Source organism: Amblyomma mixtum, chromosome 1 (genome assembly GCF_055824585.1).
Source record: "Amblyomma mixtum isolate Tamu chromosome 1, ASM5582458v1, whole genome shotgun sequence".
In the NCBI taxonomy this organism is placed as follows: domain Eukaryota; kingdom Metazoa; phylum Arthropoda; class Arachnida; order Ixodida; family Ixodidae; genus Amblyomma; species Amblyomma mixtum.
Window position 1 is genome coordinate 282,802,587 of NC_143012.1, and position 25,854 is coordinate 282,828,440.

The 25,854-nt window shown below is 46.0% G+C and overlaps 2 protein-coding genes across 3 annotated transcripts in view; both read left to right on the forward strand.

Moving 5' to 3' along the window:
* Window positions 1-11: 11 nt before the first annotated feature.
* LOC149371913 (alpha-tocopherol transfer protein-like) lies at window positions 12-20,430 on the forward strand. Its single transcript, XM_089566222.1, has 7 exons — window positions 12-126; window positions 976-1,066; window positions 8,575-8,701; window positions 11,023-11,274; window positions 13,534-13,727; window positions 15,526-15,636; window positions 18,709-20,430. Exons 2-7 carry the CDS (start codon window positions 1,046-1,048, stop codon window positions 18,895-18,897), a joined length of 894 nt encoding a protein of 297 aa, XP_089422348.1. The 5' UTR covers window positions 12-126; window positions 976-1,045; the 3' UTR covers window positions 18,898-20,430.
* Window positions 20,431-22,460: 2,030 nt separating this feature from the next.
* Window positions 22,461-25,854, forward strand: part of LOC149371914 (alpha-tocopherol transfer protein-like) — a 34,812-nt gene continuing 31,418 nt past the window's right edge. For both annotated transcript variants that reach the window (XM_089566223.1, XM_089566224.1), the window contains exons 1-2: window positions 22,461-23,513; window positions 24,271-24,353. The gene's annotated coding sequence lies outside the window, so the exon portion shown is untranslated. The remainder of the gene's footprint in view (window positions 23,514-24,270; window positions 24,354-25,854) is intronic.

Consider the following 25,854-nt stretch of genomic DNA (forward strand, 5'->3'; position numbering starts at 1 on the left):
TATCCTCCAATGCTTACGTAGACGAGCGCTGGCAGATTGCCTAAAGCTAGGCCGTTCCACGGCAGCGTTTATTTGCGCTTTATTCGGTACGGTTCCGTTGAGAGAGCAACGCAGTGACCATAAGGGGTGAGTTTATTCTTGCTGGTTTTCTTAAGGGCTCAGAATATCCGTAATAATAATAATAGGTTTCTGGTCGCCTATGTCCCGTCGCGTGTTACGAAAGACGCCATAGATAATTAAAGGATGAGCGATAACACCGATCGCCTGGAGTCCTGTAATGTTTTTGAAAACCTTGCTGCATGGGCGTTCTGTGCGTTTTTATTTTATCGAAAACATGGCTTAAGATCACAATGGCGCTAGACCTCCGTTCATTCTTTGTAAGACCCCGGAGATAGAGTCCAAAGAAATGGGCATTTTTTGTCATGTTCGCTAAACACACATATAAGTAATAACACATCCTGCACTGGGAAGACAAAAGAGAAGTGAAATTAGAATGTATGGAAGAAAAAGTTGAAACAATTAATGAAGCTAGACTTGGCACATGTAGCAGTGTCGCAGGTGAAGTCGGGAAGATGTTCAGATGTCAAAAGCCAGGGGGCAACAGCATTACCCCACAAATAAGGGTGTTTTTTAGTGTAATGGATGCTCTACTATATAAATTCGATGAGTTGAGGGAAATCAATTTCATATATAAATTGCTTCTGCCCAGTAACATATCGGCTTGGGAACGCAAAAGCGTAATTCGAGAAATGCGCGCGCATGGCAAAGAAAAGTTTTCTTCATTGCCAAACCTTACGAAGAGACTGAATTGCACTCATGGCATTATTGGTATCGAGCTTGCGATCTCGTATTGAGCATGACTTTAGGAAGCATGATCCATTGCGGTTGGTCAGAGTCGCAGATTGCTTGAAATTCAGGACAGCATTTATCGACCATCTACAGTTTTTTTTTTTCTCTCTCTCTCTCTTGCTTCAGGTGGCCATTTGTTTGCTTTTTCTTCCTTTCGTCCAACAGTGTTCTGCCCTGGATTGCGCGGAAGCGGAACATGTGGTCCAACATCAAGAAAGTAAGTCGTGAGCAAGACTCGTATTACCAGTCTTTGTGTAAAGGGCCGACCATCGGCCTCGTAGTATTTATTCCATGAGGCAAATACAACAACTAGAATATACTGGACAACTGGAGAACTCCGACAGGTGGGTTTTTTCTGACCTCCAGGCAGTTGTGGAGGTCGTGGGTTTGATGTCATGCTCTGGGTGAGCATGCTCTGGACCGTGTCTGGCAGCGCTGGATTAAGGGGGGGGTCTAGGGGGCTGCAGAAGGGGCCCATTTATTCTAACTTGCTTAGTAAATGGAACCGCGGGTAATGGAACATTGAGCGACACGTATATGAAGCGAGAAAACCAGAACGACGAGATGGGCCCCCACCTTATGTAACAACGTTTAGCCTAATCAGTTGAGAGCTTGTCGAGCTGCAAAAACAGGAATCCACCGCCACCCCGAGGGGGCCCCCCTTTGTTATGAAGCGATATATGCGTTTACTGGTGGATTGCCGAAGGGTTTTTGTGGTTTTCTGTCAATCCCCCCATCCAGTGGCGTCTGAAAGTGCAGTGTTGAAGGTGTAGTGTGTTTGAGAGTCCTGGCGTCGGCATAACATCCGTTTTTACAGAGCGGCTAGACGGGACTCCGGCCTCGCTAATATGCAGTGCGATGCTAGATGTAAAAAATATTTGCTTTGCTCCCTCTGCATCGCATACAAATGTAAGGAAATGCAACTCTTTATCGTCACAAGTACGATTAGAGCAGGGTAGGCAAAAACGAAACCCAAATGCGCAGCGGAATTTGAAGCAGCGTCTACTTGTGCGAGAGTCATATACAGACTGTTGGGAAAATAAACGCTCGCAGTAGAATGCTGCTCTCAGCTACACGAGTCGATTGTTAGAGTTCGAATTTCGCACAGATATGACATTTTGTCGTGCAAATTGTTTTATTTAACACCGAGTTTTCTTCTTTAGCTTTACCAAACTGGAAAACAAATCAGGCTGTGCTCGCTTCTCGGAAGTCCCACAGTTTCACTTTGTGCTCCGGCGGCCACTAGGACAGCGAAACACTCGTTTATTGCTTTATGTTTAGGTTTATAGGCTTTGACGTCCGAAATCAAGTCCGGCTATGCGGGACGCCACAGTGGAAGGCTCCGGATAATTTCGACCACCTCGGGTTCTTTAATGTGCACTGATATATCGCATAGTGCACGGGCCTCCTAGCATTTCGCCTCCAGTGAAATGCGACCGCCGCAGCCGTTCCTTTTTTCTCGGGATTGGTTCTGTAGAGCCAGGCGAATTTGAGTTTTTGAGGAAATGAACGACACAGTAACTGCCTAGCTCACTTCTAGGTGGACACCTCAACCGTGTGTTGAGGGGAGGGAGGAAGGTGTGAATGAAAGGAGAGAAAGAGCAGCTGTTATGGAGGGCTCGGGAATAATTTCGACCATCTGCGGATCTTTAACGTGCTCTGAAATCGCACAGCACACGGGCACCTTTTTGCATTTCGCCTCCATCAAAACGCGGCTCGGCGCCGAGCATGATATTGTAGGAGTTTCGCTCAATAAAAATTCAGTTGCCAGTTCAGCGCTCTCTCCTGTCCCTTCTTCGTTTCGCCTTCGGGCTTCTTCTTTCGCGCTGTTTTCACTCATATCATCATGATAACCACTGAACCAGTATTTAAGTTCTGCTATTCAGATGTGCCCACGGGGGCAGCAGTAAACGTTCATCAAATTAATTTCAATAACTTTTAATAATGCTCTCTCGGGGCACTAATTAACGAGTGTTTCTATTTCCTAGTCGCTGACGGAGTACCCAGCTCAACTGTAGGAAGCTAGCTCAGCCTCCTTTCTTTAGTGTGTTAGCATTAGAACAATGCTACGAACGAAGTCCGTCTGTTGGCTCGTGTACAGCGTCATTGGAAGAGGAGAAGAGGCGGCGCGCGCTGCTTTGCAGACCCGCAAGCTATCGGTCGGCCCACGTGGCTCTTCCTTGGCGTTAGGTGCTCGACCACAGACGGCCATGTGTAGCGCGTCTCTAGAGCCTTGTTGTGTTTTGTCACTTTTGTGCGCTGTAAAACTGATGCTAATGCGTTACTGTTGCATGAATCTCAATAATCACACTGCGTTCTTTTTGTTTAATTGGGTGGAATTACAGTGAAAAATGGGATAAATTCCAGTAGTGAAGGAGGGGGCAGGGGGGTCAGTGGAGGGAAAGGGAGAGGGGGCCTACATGCGCATTAGCCCAGGGCTCCATTTTTCTTAATCCGGCCCTGGTGTCTGGGTCCAGTTTTAAATACCTAGGTGTAACAGTCTGTCCTGGAATTCACATGTGGAAAATATCGGTTCGTCCGCCTTTCGCAAACTGTTTTTTAAGAAATAAACTTTCCAAAGTCCCCGCTCAGGTTAAACTTCTCGCGTTTAACTCACTAATCAGGCCTAAGCTCTAATATGCATGCGTGGTGTGTGATCCTTATACTAATGCCAATATTAAGAAAATTGAAAGAATTCAAAGAAAAGCCGTAAGGTTTATTTATTCTAAATTTTCACCCTTTGATTCTCCGCCTGAGCTAATGAAATCTAACCGTATCCAACCTCTTGAGGCAAGAAGAAAAAATATTCGACGAGAATTTCTTTCCTCTCATAAATAACAAATTGGCGCTTGATCCTGTATCCTATTTGTCGTTTTTAGCTACACGCATCACACGTCACCTTCATCCCGGTTCACTTACCCCGCACTTTGCTAGAACTGACACATTTAAATTTTCCTTTTTCCCGCGTACCATCAGCGAGCGGAATTCTCCGACACGATGAATGTCAGCGCATAGTCATCCTGTGTGCCTTTTTATTTTTAGTTTTTATTTTTATTTTACTTGTTTTCCTCGTATCTGTAATAGCTAATTCGTATTTGTTCTGCTTGTACCTGCAATATAATCTGCAGTATGAAATAAATAAAAAAAATTAGTCCATTACTGATCAATGCTTACCAAAACAGGCAGTTATTGCTCTAAAAACTTTTCTCCAGGCCAGCGAGTATTCTTACCAAATACAACACGCAATCTAATGTAATACCTCAGCTATAACTTTTGCCTTGTCCTGGACGTTCCACATCTGTCTTCCTTCTATACTGTCTTATTGTCGTTTTTGTGTCATGCTCAGTCTCTTAGCCTTCAGCTGCATAAAATAGGCGCATGTTTTGTTTCTTGTTTTTTTTCACTGCATGTTATCTACTTCCGTGACAATATTACCGATGTGCTTCGTCGTGCATTCTATCGTGCGTTGTGGTGTAGCTATGTCGTACTGAGTATTATGTTGAGCGTTTTTGCTCACTGCTAGAGTCCGGTCATTATAAGTCTCAGGTATCTTAATATATTTTAATATATGTAGATAGAAATGGTCCTATGAAGAATGATCTTAATATATGTAAGACAAAAGTAAATATGCATGCTGTGTGGAACATTCACCTGCGTGCTACTCTCCCCATGAGCTCCACAGATTATGTGTCATGTCGACGCACACGTGCTTAGAGAAACATGGTGTTTGCATTAGAACAACTGCTTACACTCAGGAGTGGCTTAAGAGCGCAAAGAACGTCACTTAGAGCACTGGCAACATTTTACGAGTGGAAAACAATATTTTATAACAGTATTTTTGCTGATTCTTTTCGCTGAGAATTCATGCCGCTGTATGCGTTCTTTATTTCTTTCTTCCCTTTCCAAGTATGCCTGTTGTTTACTTTTGTTTGGTTGTGACCTTTGTTGTAGACTGCATGGCACTGTATACCTGGGACTCTCTGGTGTCGGCAGACATTTTGCAGAAAGTACTATTCTTCTTTGACTTATATTGTTCTAGACCTGTCGCTCCTTTGACTCGTATTGTTCTTCACTTGAGAGTTGTGTTTCGCGGAGGGACACCAGCGACAGAAATTGCGACGTCTTCAATTTTATCCAAACAAATTCGTACCTCCGTTCGCCTCGTCACGTGGGTATAGCATGTGAGCGCCTTCGAAATAAACTAATCCCGAGCAGCGCAGGTAATCGATCCAATATTGAAAATGGATAGTCTCATTTTGGTCCTTTGTAGAACCGACATTTGCCAATACATTTCGATCCCGGCCGCGGCGGCTAGAATTTCTTTGGAGGAGAAATTCTAGAGGCCCGTGTACCGTGCGATGTCAGTGCACGTTAAAGAACCCCAGGTGGTCGAAATTTCCGGAGCCCTCCACTACGGCGTCTCTCATAGCCTTAGTCGCTTTGGGACGTTAAACCCCATAAACCAAACCAAACCAAAACATTTCCAATACTGGGTCAACTACCTGTGCTGCTAGGGAGGCGGCAGCCAGGCATTGTTATAAGACCTATAGAAATGATAGCCACATAGCGACGGCGGCTGAATGAAAGGAGAGGATGGGGAGGAAGGGGGTGAAACAGTACGGGCGGCCTGACGTGGTTTCAAAGTTACGACCTAAAACATTAACGACTAGCATTTCAGTGCTCTCGCCGATTTTATTTTTAGAAGAAGGCCGAACGAAATACTCGGGCTTAGCTAGTCGCTTCTCTCGTCTGCCCTGCAACGTCATTTTTTTATGAAGAGCAAGTGACCGGCACACCTGCGATCTGGAAAGGTTTATTCGGTCCTGTTCGACTGCAACAACAGAAAACAGGACAAAAAACAAAGCAGAATCGCGCTCGAGCGTACGGCGAACCGGTCTGTGGGCGCTGCAGCCGAGAATGTCACTGACCTCAGCCCCGCAAAGCCACGATGAAATGCAGTAGGTGTCGGTCTGTGTGTCTGGCAAGGCTTAACGACAGTTGTACGAAGCAGCCGCGTTGAAAAAAAAAGAAAACAATTACCCTGCCAAAATCTCATCTTTCAGGCGCTTTATATAAAGGAAAGAAATAGCAAATTGTTTAGGACGGAAAGCAGCATTCAAAAGAAGAACGACAACAAAACTCCCTCAGTCGCATTCAGGACCATCGGGAGTGTAGAGGTATTTCCTGCTTTTATTTGCTTTCTGCGCTGACTTCACATGCGCGATAATAAACCCGACGCTAACGTGCACAGATAGTAGACTTCCGCTCTATACGTGCCACACAGGTGCGACCGTGGCTTCACATGTGAAATTACGCTTCAAGCACTCAACTAAACAGATCGCACATGCCTTCGATGCACCTGCTAGGAGGTGTTGAGGTTCCTGTTTGTACACGCAACAGAGAGAGAGAGAGAGAGAGAGAGAGTGTGTGTGTGTGTGTGTGTGTGTGTGGGGGGGGGGTGTGGGTGTGTGTGTGTGTGTGTGTGTGTGTGTGTGTGTGTGTGTGTGTGTGTGTGTGTGTGTGTGTGTGTGTGTGTGTGTGTGTGTGTGTGTGTGTGTGTGTGTGTGTGTGTGTGTGTGTGTGTGTGTGTGTGTGTGTGTGTGTGCGCGCGCGTAAGTGTGAAAAACAAAGCTCGACCGCGTTCGAATTGGAAGTTTTTTTACAAAAGAAAATGCAGTTACACAAGCAGGCAAAACCGCGGGGGAAAAAAAGAAAGCAATACTTTCGCACTTCTTCAATACGTGCCTCCTTAATACTAACAATTCGAATAACGGACAATTTGTCTGGGAACAAACTTTTTCAATTCGTAAACGCTTCTTTAATGCAGAAACTCGCTGTCGGGGCAATAGTCTTCTTCTAGACATCTACTAGTGGTCTGTGGGATACAAACAGTTCTAGTAGAAGACATATCATCCTGCCAAATCTCCTGCACCGTTAAAAGTTTCGCACTGCACTTCATTCTTAAACATAATCGCGGCCATGATAATGCTTTGGGGGCTCCGAAACCGTCACTTCCACGCCACCGCAAACGGCTATTCACATAAACTGATTTTAATCACTAACTATTTCTTCCGAGTATATTTTCCTCTTCTATCCACGATTCGTTTTTACAGACGACCACGATGTAAGAAATTATTATTACGCCATGCAGACGACTCAGTTTATGGACAGTTGTGCTCGGAACCAAAGCGTCCATAATAACGAGATGCATATGTAATGGCTTGCCCGATATATTAAACCAACCCGATGAACAGGAAACGCTGCTGCTCAAGGCTGCCCGTCGCAACACAGACCAACCAGGAAAAACGGGCCCTCATTCGCAACCAGACCCGCGTACCGATAGCGCAGAGGTGCACAGCTCTCTTGCTTCACTCTTTGGACCAGCTGCGAGTTCTTAAGTGGGTAGATGACGTCATTGCTTCTTCCCTGGTGTCCTCCAGAGTAGCGACGTCGACAAGCCGAAGAAAGAAGCAGAGTAAAGAGACTTGCGGATACTGGTTCTTTTCATTTTATTTTATCCTTGATCTTATTTTTGAGGTATGCCCTCGGCGTTTGTAGCGTCATCATCCAGCTAGTCCGCAAGTCCGCTGCCGCCTGCGGAGCCCTGGACAAAGGGCCCCGACCACCCGGCTCCCGCGAATTAATCGATTCTAATCAAAAGTTTTCTATCTCTTTCTCTTATCGCGTCAGTCTCTGCGTTTCCTTTTCCTCATTCTCATCAGATGGCTAATTTTTTCCGCCGGTTTTTGTCATACTGTCCTCTAGCCCTAACGGTTTCTTACATTGTTCCAGTCGTGATTATCATCATTATCAGTCTGACCATGCCCCCTTAAGACGGATGCCCGATCCCGGCCGCGGCGGTCGAATTTCGATGGAAGCGAAGTGCTGGAAGCCCTTGTACTGTGCGATGTCAGTGCACGTTAAAGAACCCCAGGTGGTCGAAATTTCCAGAGTCCTTCACTACGGCGCCCCTCATGGCCTGATGTCGCTTTGGGACGTTAAACCCCATAAACCAAACCATCTTAAGACGGATGTCCCTCTCATATCTCTCTAATGACCCCTGGCCTGTGCCAGTTGTGGCCGCTTTATCACCGCAAAATTATTAATCTCATCAGCCCACCAAACTTTCTGCCCCGCTTTGCTGCGCTTGACTTCATTTGGAAGCCCGTCCGTTAGTTAACAACCATCGCATTGCATGTCCTGCCCTTGCCCATTTCTTCGGCTTGGTTTTCACTACGATGTCGTTAACTTGAGTTTGTTTCCTGGTTCATTCTGCTCTGTTCCTTCCAAAAGAGCTCCCATATTTTGCCGTGCGCGCGTCATACCGATGACCGAATATCAGTTTGCCTAGATATGCCTTTTCGTTTAACTTTCGCCATTTTTCTTATCTTATTGCAACTTAATAAGTATTCAATCGACACCTGAAATAAAACTTCAATTGTACAATCTGTTTCTTTTCTCCTGTGCACCGTTCGTACGATTTGCTTTAAGAAGTGACCCATCATGTTCGGGTGACAGGGTGCGTAGTCGGCTCTGTCCACGGTTGGCAGGCTCCATCCCGTGTCTGGTTAATGTATTTTCTCAACACCATTTTTTATCCCGTGGAGAACTGCCGCGGCACCGGGCTTCGAACCACGGGTCTCTTGCACGCGATGCAAATGTTCTGCTTCTCCGCCATCGTTGCAAAGCTACTCTGTGCTTACGTTTATTCTTTTTTTTTTCTAGCTGGTTCGCCTTTCGCAGCCTGAAAAGAAGTCTGCCCAAAGCATGGACAACAAAGGCGACAATGAAATTGAGGAGACGCCAGAACTGATAGAGGAATGTTTACAGAAACTCAGAAGTCTCATGTCCGGTTTGTATTTAGATTTTAATATATTTCCAGCTTCTAGATAGTGTTTCAATTACTTTCATCTGTATTACCTTTTTCCTACACGCAATGAAGCAGTAGTACGGAAATACTCTCAAAACTCTGAAAAAAATTCTTGCCCTCTTCAAACGCTCTTTCTAGCTTAAATAAGAAGTTTTGCGACATGAGTCTGATCATAATGCCTTCATTTTTTTTTTTTCCTTTTGCGGGGATATAGATATCGTATCTCAATTTTAAAATACAGTAGCAGCTTTAAGTTCTGTGTATGCTTGATAGGTGGACTTTTTTTTTATTCCAGAAGTCTGCCATGAAGCATAAGTTGAGAAAGGGGGAGTGGAATGTAGGAGATAGAAAGTTAAAAGAAGGAGTTGAGTCCAGTTTCGCCGAGGCAGTCGCAGAGGCTGCTGATGAACTGAGTGTTCATAGTGCACTTCATGTAGTCTCCTTTGCGGTTCCACCGCAGGCCCACCTCCCTGAGGAGCCGTTTTCTAATAGGGGCCGTCGCTGGGCAAGTCCACAACAGGTGCCGCACATCATAAATGTCCGGTGCAGCGCCGTAGTGAGGGCACCTGTCAGTTGCTGGAAGATCTTTATCACGCTACCGATGACGGACAGATGGGGTCAAAGCCGCCCCTGCCCGAATCCGGCGCACTGATACCTCCTCCTGCCGAGTAACACTACGGGAGAGAGGGTACGGAGGAATGAGAGCGCGTGTTCGCTGGCGCAGAGCTTGTGAATCGGAGGCTTGCGACGGGAACGGATCTGGGGGAAGAGGGGAAGGCGGCGGGGTGGCGGGGTGGCTCTTAAACAGCTTAAGGCTGTTCGACGCACATTCCAGATTACACAATCAATTCATCGGCTGTGCGCAAAGTACCCATGTCCTATGCGCATACACTGGATTTTCGGCCATGCTCAAGATCCACATAACATTCAAGCGGATGCCATGAGTCACCTTGACACATCAGGCGATAGGTGGACTTGATTAGCATAGTGGAGTGTCGGCAGTTTGAATGAAATTTCTGAATTTAGGAGAATTCGGAAGTTGGAGGAAGCCAGCTTTATGCATGGGACGATATACCACACCCCTGCCCCTCTCCGCGAAGTCCTCTTATCTTCTCTCTTAGCATGAAACATTCCAGACGGGCTTAACAAAGATTCGACACAAAAAAGGGTCCCCTAACGTGGATATTGCTTTGTAATGTAGATTGCTCACAAAAATGCAGAGCTAAAAGAGCCAGGTTTACTTTATAAGGCTGCATTAAGTTACCAGGACATGTATTTGTATAATACGACTTTATTCTGATTCCATTCAGTCTTGACTTTTTTACTCTTAGTCATTCGATCAAGGAACCCAACGCCCACACACCATCAAAGAGCCAATAGCAAAGAGTGAAAAAAGAAAACTTATGGCATATAATTTTAATATAATTGTGCTATTCTCCTGGCCCTAACAGTGCTGATCATGTTTGGGACGTTAAACCCCATAAACCAAACGAAACCAAACCGAATCGCCACAGAAGCTAGCTGTTGGTATGGTGTTTGCGAAAGAGTACACTACATAAGTCTAAAGCCACCAGGTCCTCTCCCTCTTGCACAGAACACGGCGTTCACAATATATGGTATTCTTTGCATGGAGCTTTCATTTACTTTTGGCTTTTTTCATGGCTTTAGTGTGGGCCGACCTCTCTACGTTTGTCTGCAAGTGTTTTAGCCGTGGATTAGATTTGCTAAATGGTTCCATGGTGAATACATCTCCTTCATGTGGAAAATCCTCGACGCTCCTTAGACAGTTTCAGTGCTTCCGCATTACGTCATTGTCAACATGGCAGCCATAGTAGGTTCACGTAAAATCCAAATTACCAGCCACTTTTTCGTTTGTTTCTGCTTCCATCATCGTGCATCCTCCACATTTTCAGAACAATACCCGTTTATTTGCCATTGAAAAAGTATAAGCCCAGGTGTTAAGCTGCACACGTCCTTATTTCTTTTCTAGAACCATGCACAGGCATTTACTTTGTAATTGATGATTTTTAGCGGACATAGCTTCCACCAGGCATAAGCTTTAGGAATTCTGTGAGGCGTCTATCAAGTTAACAGATGACACATCAGAAATGATGCATCTTTAGGTTGTATATATTACATTTCCTTGCTTTCGGAGCATATCCATTCACTTCCTAATTATCCGGCTGCTCCGAATACAGCTTACGGCACTGGAGCGAATTGTATGTAAGCAAGGTAATCGTATCGGGTCTCTATCAGAATGACTCCGTTCTCGGTTAATTATGTTTTTGCTTTTTTCTCACAAGACGAGGGCTCGTACAGTTGCCCAAAGGACGACAAGTTCCTGCTGAAGTTCTTACGAGCTCGGAAGTACAACGTTGACGCCACCGCCGTAACCATCCGGAAGTACTTTAAAGTGAAGAAGGATAACCCGGACATTTTCAACTGCTTTTTGCCGTCCCATATGTTGTACGATGCCGTCTGTCGCAAGAACAAGCTGGCAGCTGTATCCGGACACCGAGACTCATGCGGTCGAGGCGTCATACTTTTCAGGTCAGGTGTGCGCTTTATTTTCTTCCTCTTGATTGCCACCCTCGTCTTCGTTTTTATCATTAGCTGCGTGTACTGCGCCCGTGAAAGACGACCGAGGATAATGATGAAAGCATTTTAATTGGAACTAATATTGGCGGTGGGTCTCCCTATTTCCCGAGTTCATTGGACCTCGCAGCCGCTCTTGCCCTTTCGGTCAGCTCCTGGTGAACTTTCCGGTCGGAGTTGGAGAGCATTTCTTTATGTCATATAATTTGAATATAATCGTGCTATTCTTTTGGCCCTAGTGGTGCTCATCATGCAGAACGAATCGACACAGGAGCCAATCGCTGGTATATAGTATTTGCGAAACAGGAAATTTCGCTACATGAGTCCAAAGCCATTGGGTCCACTTTCTCTTGCCCAGACCACGGCGTTCGTGATATCTGTTCGCTGATCTGGGCCGCCGCGGGTTCAACTAGTAGTCGAACCCGCGACGGCGCGAACAGGTCAACTTTAAAGGCCACTGCGCGAGACCTCTTGGCTATCGCCGCAGCCGAGCACGCCTCAATTTATACTGCACCGCACTCTCACGCTGTCCATTTCAGAGCATTGTTGTCATCAACTTCCATCTACACCGTCCCGCGGTACTGCAACTTCCATCTTCATTCTTCCAGACGTACCTTTGCGTGCTTTTCGTAATTGTGTCATTTTCTTTCCTTGCCATTTTTATGCTTGTCCTGGAATTCTGGCTACCACAGCGGACATTACAAACGTTCAAAGCAACTCGCGCTTTGCGCAGATTCAACAAAGTAACGAAAGATAATCGAAGACAGTAATTTTGAGTAAGATAACTTACTAGCTATCCCTATGCTCATTTTCTTGTTGCTGCCGGCATGCTTTGCCTCTCAAGATGGGTACGCTGTCTCCTCACTGGTGGTAAAGATTTCCTCATCCATAGCAGGACAGGAAGGATAAGTCTCAGTTACGTAGAATAACAAGAAGGGTAAGCAATCGATTTGGCGCTTCAACGCGGTGCCCTGCGCCACGTCCTTACGTACACGTGAGCAGGGGAAAGGTATGGCGGGAATTTATTTAAAGCGACCAAGGTACAAGCAGTGCACGGAAAGTGCATTAAGGCGCTATCACGCACTTCTGCTAAAAAGTATCGGCCATCTAACCCATTCTGACTAGTTAAGGCAAAAAGGGAGATATAGGTACTTCGGGTGCGCTGAGTGCATTACACAAAGAAAACTGAATTCTAGCGCGATCGATTCATGTTTTGCGGTATTACGAGGCCCTGCTCCGGCAAAAAGTTGCTTACATTTTGAACCGCAGCCAGTAAAAGGATACGAACCAGATTCTGGCATAATCATTCCCTTTTCATTCACTATATCAGCAGCAGCAGCAGCAGCAGCAGCCTCGCTCGCCCACTGCAGGGCAGAGGCCTTTCCCATGTATCTCCAATTAACCCTGTCCTTTGCCAATTGCGGCCATCGTATCCCCACAAACTTCTTAATCTCATCCGCCCACCTAACTTTCTGCCACCCGCTGCTACGCTTGCCTTCTCTTGGAATCCACTCCGTTACCCTTAAGGACCAGCGGTTATCTTGCCTTCGCATTACACGCCCTGCCCAAGCCCATTTCTTCCTCTTGATTTCTCCTAGAATGCCATTAACCTGCGTTTGTTCTCTCACCCACTGCTCCCACTTCCGATCTTTCAACGTTACATCTATCATTATTCTTTCCATAACTCGCTGCGTTGTCCTTAACTTAAGCTGAACCCTCTTCGTTAGCCTCCGCGTTTCTTCCCCGTAGTTGAGTACCGGTAAGATACAGCTTTTGCGCACTTTTCTCTTGAGGGATATTGGTAAACTGGCATTCATGATCTCAGAGAACCTGCCATATATGCACTCCGCCCCATTATTATTCTTCAAGTTACTTCCCTTTCATGATCCGGATCAGCGGTCACTACCTGCCCTGAGTAGACATATTCCCTTCTGGCCCCCCAGCACCTCGCTACCAATTGCAAACTGCGGTTCCCGTGCTAGACTGTTGAACATTACTTCGGTTTTCTGCATGTTAATTTTTAGGCTCATCGTTCTGCTCTGCCTGTCTAACTGATTGATCATGTTTTGCAGTTCATGTCCTGAGTGACTTAGCAATGCAATGTCATCAGCGAATAGCAGATTACTTAGGATATATCTCTCAGCGAATTTTTGTTGGCCTAACTCTCGGGTTATATCTTTCGCTGTTCAACAGCCGCTATGTTCTCTTCGTTTTTGCAGGGCCTTGGAATTCTTCTATCTGTTCAATAAGCGAATTCATCAAAGCTTCCCTAATTCTCCTTGAATGGCTCCTATTGGACGAAGATGTCCAGAAACAGGGAATAGTGATTGTGCTGGACTACAAAGGCATCGGTTTAGAACATTTGATGCACCTGACGCCGTTTGTCATGAAGAAAATTGTGCACATTACAGAGGTGAGACGTCATAACGTCGTCCGTATCTGTAACCTTTGAAAATTCTTAGAAGCTTGCACAACGCAGCCGAGCCTACGTTCGCAGACCTAGCCCGTATGGCTTCACGTCTCTAACATCTGCTACTGTGAAAAGTTACAAAAAAAGCTAACTGAAAGGAGAAAAGACTTTAGCGATGGTACGAGAAAAGTTCCAAGTGACGTAAGCTGATGACTATAGTTGGTCAAACACTTAGTTGACTGCGTTTTGCGAGACTTTCTTGTCTGTGTTGTCATAGTTTAGCTAACTTGTTGACGTATTGTGGATTATAAAATCTCTTAGAAGAGGCAAAGCTTTCCCTCTTCTAAGAGCTTTTATAGCGCAACAAATGCTTCCTCTTGCTGTCTCTTCTAAGAGCCACACACGCGCTGACTAAGCGTGTGGTATCTTTCTCTTTGAAGTATGGCTTCACGTCTCTAACATCTGCTACTGTGAAAAGTTACAAAAAAAGCTAACTGAAAGGAGTAAAGACTTTAGCGATGGTACGAGAAAAGTTCCAAGTGACGTAAGCTGATGACTATAGTTGGTCAAACACTTAGTTGACTGCGTTTTGCGAGACTTTCTTGTCTGTGTTGTCATAGTTTAGCTAACTTGTTGACGTATTGTCGATTATAAAATCTCTTAGAAGAGGCAAAGCTTTCACTCTTCTAAGAGCTTTTATAGCGCAACAAATGCTTCCTCTTGCTGTCTCTTCTAAGAGCCACACACGCGCTGACTAAGCGTGTGGTATCTTTCTCTTTGAAGTCTTTGTTCGTTACGCTGCTGCGCCTGTTCTTAATTAATGAAAAGCTAACCCAAATTTCTATTCTACATCAGTTAATGAGAAGCCTTCTTGACGACAGGCAAAACATTACATTGTTCATTTTTTTTCTGTTCATTCACAAACGAACCTAAATTTAATGCTCACACAGGGGACTGCACACACGCAGACAAGGACGTGAAGGGTACACTACTGCGCTTGTTGTGCACCCTTCATGTCCTTGTTTGTCTGTGAGTAGTTACTTATGTGATGATGAACGACTTACCTGCCCATCAGCGGGCTATTTAGAATAAATTCCGTCACAATCCACAAATTAACGAAGAGAATTGATGTAATTTTAACTAGCTTTAGCTTTCTCCAAAGAAAAGTTAAACTGGCCGCGTTAAAGAAAGTGTTTTGCTAACAACTTACTATGTTCTCGCATGCAAGTCGTAAATTTGAAAATCAAGAAAGGTTCTTCTCATAATTAATTCAAGTTTATTTGTATCTATACATGTACAGATGACGGGAGTGCAGACAAAAAGCCAAACGGATTTGGCTTGACGGGGTCTGTACCCCCTACTGAAATGGCACTATGTACAATAAAGAAAACACAAAGATACAATAATGGATAAACGAAAAAAAAAGAATTATTGAACATTCTATAACAGAAATACATACGGGCAAAAAAAAATCTACGATATAATGCTGAAAGGAATTAAATTGCAGAAAGCGCATAGCATAAAATTATACAAATAAAATAGCTTAAATAATAAATTAATCAACTTAAGCAGCTAATCACGACAGATTCGCTAATTATAGCAGGAACTAAGAGCTCTAATTCTCTAATTAGGGTTTAGCTACAAACAGTACGGAGTGATGGTGGTGGTGGTGAAACGCTCCAATTTACAAAAAGAATACAATGGATTAGTTTTGACCACAGAAACCTCGCTACTCTTTTTTTTCCCCTTCCTTCATAACAAACGCTTCCAGTTGTCTTACCTTATTTTGCTGCCTTTTCAGAAATGTTACCCTGTGCGTTTGAAAGCAATTTACGTCACAAACGATTCAGCTGTGTTCGATATCCTTTTTGCAATAACCAGGCCATTCATGAGTGGGAAGCTGCTAGACAGGGTAAGGAGTCGACTTTGTTATCGTCCTTTTATTACAGCGACTCTGCTCTTCGTTTCATTGCAGCCTGTTATTCAGTCTGTTATTTCCGCCTGTTATCCTGCCATTTACCAGGCTGTTATTTACAAACATAGCATAGAATGCATGGGTTTTAGAGAAAAAGTACCATTGGAAGAGAATAGTGTTACATTTGCATTAAAGAAAATTACGTACCGCCGCCCCCAAACTTAACACGAATGCTCGAGCACACGATACATCATAGCTTCAGGCTCAAGGGCCAAAGCACCGCGATGCAAATATCGGCGATTCGTGCTCCGTTTGCGGGCGGTGGTACCTGATCATGTTATGAGGTTGGACGATGAAGCTGGCAGCCGCAGTTACGCCTATAAGTGTATACAAGCGTTCTGTACCATGCTATTTCCACATATCTTTAGTTCAGACGTTGAGCGCCAATCGTTCAAACCGTTCGTGGGCGCTAGCCATAGCTTGCTTCAGCGAAACTGGTGCCTAAGTTGCTAGGGGCCTGCACTTCGTGAATGGCTCGTACCCACAACTACGGCTTTCATGACAGCCTAGCACAAATCGCAAAGGCACATGCGAAAATTTTCGATGGTTCTACGCGTGATTGGAAGTCTCTTCTACGTCACTGGGACACTTAATGGGGACAGTGTGCAGATGGCGTCAGCATACACTCTCAGTTTTTATACGCATGCTGTAAAAAAATCGTCCTACGGAGTAACAGGAGTCGGCGTTTTCTTTGCCTTCGTAGTGTGTCGTAAATGAAAACCTCTGAGCTCGCCTGGTAGCCCAGGAGGATGCATGCAATTCATGAGCAAATGAAAACAGAAGGGAGATAGGTCTGCAGTTGTCGAGACCAGTAGCGAAATATTTACGGTACCACGGCTGCTCATACCACGACTGCTACCATGAGAGCTGCGGGGAAAGCGGCGGGAAAAGTTAGCCTGCTAAAGACGACCTGACCATTTCCAGCAGAAGTGGCACCAGTACATCGCAACAGTCATTAACGACGAAAGGAGGAATGTCATCGATATCAAATGATGTTTTATATGTTAGATTACGATTAGCATCAGTGACACTTTATCTTACAAACTCTGGGCTGCATTGCACAGTACGTTCCGTCGCTTTTCAGAGAAGGGGCGTTGGTACCATTCCCTGTGAACACAGGTGAGAAGTACGATGCAAACATCTCACAAATATCTGAAGCGTCAGTAACATAGCCAGAGTTCGAAATCATTGTTATGCGGGCAGTGGGATGCTTGGCTCTTGCGGTAGCAAAGCGCCAGACATACTGCGGATGTCGCGTGAGGCTCTTTTCGACAGAATCAAGATAAACATAATTGCCGTGTCTGATCAGCATTTTAGTTCCGGCTCTTCAAGGCTGGGACTCATCCCCTTGTAGGCATTCATCTTTGCAAGCCTATGTAAGTGAAGCTTCCTGCACATAGAACGTCTGATTTCGAACGATAACCAGGCAAAGTATTTTGACGTTCTGTGTTCCTGTCGCGAAATAAAACGATTCGTCGACTCCTTGGTGAAGTTTATCAGTCGGGTGAATGCAACGTCGATCAGGCAGTCTGTTACAATGATGCGGTGAGCATTGCTGCCCATATAGACATAAAGTCCTCAGAAATTACCCTGGACGTAATGGAGGTGAAGATCTGTCACTTTTACAAGCATAGGCCTTGGAAGAAAAAAAAAACGCAAAAAAAAAGGAACATACCATACACAAGTTGGCAGACGAGGATCACAAACAGGCGGTATCCTGTGGCTACTTGCGGCGCTTTTGCTGGGTGGCCAATCCCCGTAAATGCGGGACCATCGCTTTGCCTGAGCCAGTGGCATGTGGCAGCGAAGAGAACAAAAATGGAATCGAATCTCAGTGAAATCTAGAGAATAGCTGTTTTACATTGTTAACACTCACAAATTCTTCATAACAACTAGCAAAGACAAGCAGAGAGAAATAAGAAAAGTCTGCAGTGCAGGCATTACAGTACCGGCACAAAAGTGCGGTACATGACATGACGATGCCTTCCGGAAAACCGAAATAAACCTAGAGGCATTTAGCCATGGAACAAATAGCGTAACATCATGTGTAAAGGTACTGAATACCTTATACAAGAAAGGGACAGAATGATCAAGTGCCTAGGGAACAAATGGTAGGGCTTTAAGGCAGTTAAACCGAATAGGGCGTGCAAAAGCAGATGAGGGAACAGCGCTTCAAAGGCAACCGCATGCAAGATCAAGGTCAGGGGTCAAAGGTCAAGGTCAAAAGTTGAGGCTTCACACGTACCCCGGGTTCTTCAGCTTTGCTAGTGAAGTAGTGCTTTTCGCACTAATAAGCTTCACAACAGGAGGAATTATCAAGGCCGCTGGCAACGAGTTTATTCAAACGTAAGTGCAAAACACAACCATCGCGCACCATGATTACCTCGGGGAGTAGGTACAAAAAAACGGCTTTATCCTATGCAATGAGTGCATCGGTACATAGTTAAAAAATTTCAGAGGTCGCTGAAAATGCCACTATTTTTCCTCTTCACTCGACCGAAGCAGAGAAGGGGAACCCCTCAAAAATTCATTTTGCGATAGGTGACGCTCAATAGTGGACGCCTGACCGACGATTGTCTACGCTGTCATTACTGTGCCGAAACTGCCTTTGATGCTTAAGGAAAGCTGCGAGCTGTGCAAAGAGAACATTGAAAGCGCCAGACACACATCGACCCCGCATTACAATAGGGCCGGATTGGGATGAGGCATTGGATGGAGAGTGGGGCGACTACTGCTGGTAGGTTGGCCCCAAGTTCGTAGGCGATGAAAGTTCGAGAAATGCATTGCGCAGTGAGGAGCGCCCAACCTGAGAAGCGTTCGTAAATATCCCACTTTATAAATATATAAATATCCATACAAATTTTGGTATGGTACCCCTACCCGGAAACCTCCAGAGTCCTCTCTTATCACTTTAAAGTAGTTGCATCATTTGATTTATTCTTTTTTTTTTTTGCAAAGCTGTTGTTTTGGCATTGCTTCTGTAATTCAGCAAGATTTTTTTCGTTATAGGTCCACCTCATGGGCTACGAAATCAGCGAGCTACTTGACATCCTTCCTTCTGACGTCATTCCGGAAGAAGCCGGAGGAACGTTCGAGAGCTACGACTACGATGCGCTAGAAAAGGACCTGTTAAGTCGGAACGATTACTTCAGAGAAATGAGCCAATACGGCTACGCAAAAGAAAACACGCACGTATAGCGGACGCCTGAGCGGCTGCCTTTTCCTGCTTCACTATAACCATGCTCACAGCATGTATATTTGTTATCACCTTCAGTAAGAAATAAAATTACGAACAGTGAAGCTAACTGCCCAACACGGCTTATTCCAGCGAAAAGCTGACTCGGTTCTCCAGGGCAGGTCTCGTCGTCTATGGGCCGTTTGCCCTTAGAGGGAGGAGGTGGCGACTGCGATGCTCCATCATCGGCTACCGCGGGCGTCGACAGGCAAGACACGGCCAAAACCTCCGCACTCATTTGCTTCAGACGCTTTCACCAGACGACGATGCTTGAGCTGGTTCCAGCGATGAGCAGCTGCACTTCTGACACGCGCACGGAAGTGTCTTTTCGGCTGTAGAAGGACGGCAGATTGGGCGAGTTGGTGTTCCATAGTGACAAGAAAATTCAAACAGCCCTAGACAACAGGCGCGATTGCTGTGGCTTGTTGCAGTTTTTATCTCACCTTTGGTTTATGACTGTGCGCACGTGTGCCCATTTTTGTATGTGTATATTGACATCTTCCTTCAAATAAATTCGGCTTTCTGGTCCTGTTGTCTAGCACTGTTTGAATTTTCTTTTCGGCTGGTACGGGGGTGCTGACTTCAGCCAGCACCCTCGATTGTTCCTTCAAGAGTGTCATGCGTCCAAACCGGGACACGCCCCTTCATCATTTCTCCTCATCCCTCTCACCACCTCCTCCGCTTCTCTGTTCATGCTCAAAAGAGCTACTACTGGGGCTAGTTGGAAATACAGGAAGCTACTGGGTCCCACAAAACTAAGAAAACGAGCTACGAGGGACGCCCTGTTGTGATGCCGTATATTCATATCTCCCACAGAAAAGGAGCACAGCTAACAAGTACGGAGTCCAGGTGGTTTTTCCAGCTACCAATAAGCTCATCGGAATGATTAAAAAGGTCAACGAGAATGAAGACCACGAAAAGAAACCTGCAACATCAAGCACGAAATCACCTATGTAAAGTGTGACGAAAACGTCGCTTACAGCATTCCGCTCAGCTGCCAACGGACCTACGTAGGGCAAACGGGCAGGTGCCTTAACAAGAGGCTCAGAGAACACGAAATATCATGTGAGCAACTTGCAAAATCCAGGAATCTAGCAGCTCATTGCGCACACCGTAAATGCACACCATTGCTAAAAAACACCAAGGTAATAGGTCGGGCTAGAAACAGACGGGAACGAGAAATTATCGAAGCTTTCGCAATGCACGTTGCTCCAGATAAGCAATGCGTCAGCTCGCCTTCGGTGATGTTAGGGGGAACTGAATTAACCTACCTCAAGAATAGTAATCTTCGGCTGTTGTAAGCGCACGTGTTGATCATTTTTTACTGGTTCTTTCTCCTGTTTTCCCCCTTTTTTCTTTTTCCCTTCTTTTTCTTTTTTCTCTTTTTTTCCTTATCTTGTCAGCGCGTGCGCTCCTCCCTCTTCTGTGTATGATATGATGTGATATGTGCATATAGTCATGTTTCTTCAGAGATTAAACAGTTGTTAGAAAGCGCATCGTCCTGTGTGTTCGTCCCTTTTCCGTATTTTGATAGCGCTCACCAACACCTTCAAGACTGTTCATGCTCTTTGAGGATTTAACTGAGTACGGGGCCACCACGATGACTGAATGGGTGCCGCTCCCCCATACTAGCGGCATACCTTTGTTGCCCGCGTATATTTGCGCATGCTCAAGTCTTGCCGCCTATAGTACCGTCATCACAAATCCTGTTTTGTCCATCTCATCGTTGTTGTAATTTGCGTGTGAAAAACTGACTCGCAAAGCATGGACCGGGCACATTCTGTTGGTCGTCAGCAATGCGCTTGTCTCTTATTTCTCACGTTTCGTCCCTGGGCTGCTTACTTGTCTCTTGCTGCCGAAATAAACATTCTTTCAACCTCTCTGCTCAAAGTTTTCATTATCAAGGCACGTACGGTGCCAACATTGAGCAATTCGATGAGGCGGTGGCTACGGAGTGTGGGGCGTCGGCTTCTCGGCCGGAGCCCCTAACGTGATTGAATGAGTCCCTGTCCTGCTGGGAGACCTTGAGGGGCCGCTTTTCAACCTGTCGGCTCCCCCCACGGTCGGTCGGCTCCCCCACCCAAAAAAAAATAAAATGATGCGACAAGTCAAATGAATGACGGTCATTAGTTTTTGTGCCCTAGTTTATTCAGAGCAACGATTACCATTAACTTACACCTTAGCTGAAAGATACGGCAACAGATTTCGTTACTTTCATCACTTTCTTGTAGAGTAGCCAACCAGGCAATGCCGGGTTATCCTCCTTGCTTTACCTCTCCCCTGTCTCTCTCTCTCTCACTTTCTTATCATTTTCTGTTTTTGTCGCTTTTGGTGAATCCGTAATTTTAGCTGTTTCATCCTGTGTCGTCGTTATGTGCGCTGTTTTTTTTTTTTTCACGTATTCTTTACCAACTCGCTAATGCATTCACTACCGCTTGTAAATTGATCGCCAAATGAGGGGCAACTTCACTTTTACGCCAATTAACACGTCTCACTGCGGCAGCGATTTTCGGAGCTCTAACTCCTGTTCGTCGTAGCCCACAGTTGGGTGCTGGGTACTGTTAGAGATGAAAAACGGGAGGAGGGGGCAGCTTGTAAGACACTCGACGCACGCACAAGGTATTGAGGGCTATATTACACTCTAAGAACTGATACTCTCTATGATAGAGTATACCGGCTACTGTACTCTCTCTAGCTGCAGTTTACTCCGCCCAAACTGCCTAAAGAGTGAAACGACTCCTTCGGTAAAGAGTAAAACTGCGAGCGCACTCCCTCTATGGCCTGAGGGAGTTGGAGGTTGTTTATTTTCTTAGCTTTTGTACTGCAGCGGAGCCATATATATAGTGACCTGTGACTCGCATCTCATGCAAACTAGTGATAAGCAAAAACAACCAAACAAGAAAGTGCGCTGTGCTCCGCCCACAGAGCCAGACCTTGTACATAACCGATACTTGCAGTGTACACTTTGGAGATTATTGTGTTGCATTCATACAGTATATTTGATTTGATTTCAATGGATTTTACGTCCCAAAGCAACTGCACTGACATCGCGACATCCCAAAGCGAAGTGCACTAACATCGCGCAGTGCATGAGGCTTTGGAGTTTCGCATTCATCGAAATGCGACCGCCGCGGGGTTCTGAATAGTCTGTACCATTCAGCGAAGTCATGCACTTCCGTAGAATGCGTTTAAGAAGAGACTGTCATGGTAACTGTCGCAATTTATCCTAAACATTAGTTTATTGCTGTGTGAATATATTTTATGCCCTTCGGAACCGCCATTCACATTTTGCAACATCTATTTCAGCACAACAACCTCCAAGAAAAAGCGGTTCGCAGAAACGAGCGATGCTTCTGTTAAAGGAAAACACTTCTGTCGAATCCCGTAAACCTTCGCGGTCGACGGCGAAGCATTAGTCTAAACACTTTATATGGCATCTTTACTACGGTATGAATGATCGACGAGTGCTCTAGGGAAGTTAAACATCATTTTAATACGAATAATAGTGCATCAGGACACCAGTTAACTCGTTCGCGAAGGGCGAGTCAACGTACTGTGCACCAGGAAATTGCTGTCGAGTAAAGATTTACCGTGGCGTTGTGGCGTTCAGATGTTGCCTTTACTGTTTCAGCATTTACTGAGCTGTGCCAACTCTAACCAGCCAGCGATCTACCAATTTAGAGAACAGAACTCGCGACATATACGCACGAAACTGCCGCTGAACTCAAAATGTTAGCATATATAACTGCTAAAAAGCGTTACCACTCGTCCCAAGCATAGGCGAAAGGTAGCGCACTCGACTCGCAATGCAGAGTTTCCCGGTTCGAATCCTCCCTCCGGCGCAGCTTTTTTTTTCCCCCAGCCATTCGTAATAAAGGAGTGTTTCTACTCCTGCAGAGGGAGTGCGCCTAGCAGGAGTGCGGCGACTCTGGATAAAGGAGTGAAATATGGGACAAGCGTATACTCCATCGAAAGGAGTTCCCCGCACTCCTTTTGTTCTTAGAGTGTAAACGCACAACTCAATTCTTCTTCGCGCACTTCAGTCTTGAAGGTTCGCACTGTACACGCACGTACGCTCACTACGCTCGCGCACCACACACCGCCTTTCCCGCCGTCCACGCTGCTGAGTCCATGCGCCGCACTCGCAAAAATATCACAAATAAAAACGGCATCCAGATGGCGCCGGGAAGAGAGGAAGGAGGAAAGGGAGGCGATGCTGTAGGCACTGTAGGGCCAACGCACCGAGCCAGACTAAGCCAGACGTGACGTGTGCGCCCCCCGATGAGACGACTGGCGCCGTCTGGGCGGTAGCAGACGCCAATGTAAAATTGGATCACGCGATCGCTTACAGTACGTAGCCACAATGCACGGGTACAATGCAGAGGGAGCCACTACGAAGCCAGCTTTTTAAAACCGCCAAGAATTAGCAATAGCGACTTTGCATGTGTTCTTTTCCCAGTCTATCTGCAAAATCTGAGCTGTCCAACGGATTCATCGTGTGACTCAGTATTCGTTGCCGTACAGTGTGAATGCACCACGTGACCCACCCGTGACCCACACCACAGTGAACGTGTTAAAGGTGGGCAGTAATGAAAAATGGATTTAGAGGCATTGCTATTTACATTTCTTTCATTTTGTGAGCAATTTCAAGTCATTTTGCAGGCCTGAATGAATTTTCTGAATCGCGGTGTAGTCAAAGAGAATTAAGAACGCTTTCGTTGCGCCCTTTTTTCTACATGTCAGTCGGTTGTCCAGCTCGCCATTACTCGTTATATACGAGCACCTTTCAGAGCCACATCCGTGCTGCCTGCCAAATATTCAAGTCTTTAGTGCCTGCCTGTACACCCATAGCTATAAAAAGTATAAGCTGACGTTCGGTGAACTTAGCGCTGTCATAGGGTCAGAATTGATTGCATTGGGGTCATTGAGTTCTGTGCACATAGCACACGTGGGAGCGCAGCTTTAGAACGAGTGAGGCGCTACACCGGTACTCATTCATGCGAATCGCGCGCCCCCTTCGATCAGCCTGTGAGATACTCAGTACATGTACATAATAAAAAAAAAGCAAACCTCGTGTGACCTTGCAGCGCATCAGAAACTCAAACGCTGCTCTATGACGCGAGCGCTGCAAAAACGCATACGCAAAAGCGAGCATTTACTGATGGCCTGCCCGCTCCTAGCGGTGGCGAACAGGAAACGCTGCCGCTCAAGGCCGTCCAGATGGTGTCGCAAACCACGCGAAGCTTGAAACAGGGGTTTTTCTTCGAAGCAAGTTTCGCATCGACGGCAGCGTCGCTCGACAGATATGCAGAGCGCTCTTTCTCATGACAACGCAGGACCTGTGAGCTGAGGTGGCAGCAGTTGCAGCACTGTACTTCTTCTCTGGCGAGCCCCTCAGTAACGGCATCGACAAAACTGAGTGAGAACCACTGTCCTTTAATCAGACTCATCGGTATAGTTTTTTTTTTCTTACTGGTTTTGTCAATCAGAGCCCCCCTCTGCAGCAAGAAGCCTGGTGTTTATTGCCGGACTCTACCTTTTCCTGTCTTGCTTTAAGCGTTCTAATAAGTAACGTGTTCTATAGGCTTTAATATCGTGATGACAAGTTTGGTAATGTGCGATCGTTTTAGGGCTGCTGCTTGTGTGCTTCACAGCCTTCTAGTCAAGAAAGACGTCAAATGTGTGAAATGTGTTCTAAAAGCAGAATTTTAGAAAACCGAGTGCTGCTTAGGCATGCGAAACTAGATTACGCCGTACGATGTTGGGTTTGGGATGCCCCCCCCCCCCCCCCCCCCCCCCTCCTGCCTAAGGGGATTAAGGCAGCGAACTTCGAGGACCGTGGGAACATGGCGGTAGCGGCGAAGCTCAAAGAGGGGTGCTGTAGGACCTGTGATGCCTCCCCTCCTGCCTAAGGGGATTAAGGCAGCGACCTTCCGTGACCGTGGGACCATGGTCGCAGCGGCGTAAGTCAAAGACCGCCGAAGGCCGAAGATGCGGCGACGATGGCGGCGTTCCGTGGCCGAGTCGACCCTCGGGTCAACGAACAGAGTGGTGGTGTGCTTAGTGAAAGACAGCAGTGTTTGATTACTGAGCCTCTACCCTCTCCCATCAACCGGGCTGCGAGAGACCCCACAGCCCGACGCCGCCCCAGCCGTGGGTGGTACCTCCGGAGTCCACGTCTGCTCATGCTATTGGACATCATCCTTCGAACTATATTCCCCAGACAGGGATCTGGGGAATCCGTGCGTTATTTAACGGGAGTTGTTTTGAGGACTCCAGTGCGCTCTCCCGCTAGCGAAGCAGTCCTCATCCACTGAGAGTCCCTCTCAGTTGCTCTTCTGTAATCATGTAAATAGCCTGTATAAAGTTTTCCTTTGTTTTCTCTTCGTAACCCCGTCTCCCGCCTTCCTCGTCCCTTCTCCGGCCCGACCACGCTCACCCGATCCCAGTAACGACTAGGAACTGTGGTGAGCATATCCATGTTTATTACCTGATAACTACGCTACCTTGGTCTCCTCTGGCGGAGGTGCCCATGCGTTGTCGTCTATGTATATAGCGTCGTCTTGCGACGTCTCTTGTTGCATCAGTGATCATTGCAAATTGAGCTGCAGTTTTTATAAAACACTGAACAGGAAGTACAGCATTTCTCGTTTTTCGGACTGACGGTTTTTGAAGAAAGCAAATGGCGCAGTAACTGTCTGGCTGCTCAGTGTACTATCAGCAACGAATGAAACGCGAACAAGAAAACTGAGGTGGCAACACAATAACGCCAACATATTAGCTCCTAGAGAGGAACTGCAAGCGAGATTGATTGACATTTCTCAAGAAGACTGTTAGCGCTTTCGAAATTCAAATAACCTGACCTTGTATCGAGCTTCCCGCGGCTAAGAGCTTTTTATTTTCCTGTCCTTGGCTCAGTT

What these genes read in the sequence shown, in the direction of transcription:
- LOC149371913 (XM_089566222.1), top strand. Translation starts at nt 1,046, where the DNA reads ATGTGGTCCAACATCAAGAAA. An exon ending in AAATTGTGCACATTACAGAG is followed by an intron (nt 13,728 to 15,525) that starts GTGAGACGTCAT and finishes CTGCCTTTTCAG; the next exon opens with AAATGTTACCCTGTGCGTTT. An exon ending in GTGGGAAGCTGCTAGACAGG is followed by an intron (nt 15,637 to 18,708) that starts GTAAGGAGTCGA and finishes TTTTCGTTATAG; the next exon opens with GTCCACCTCATGGGCTACGA.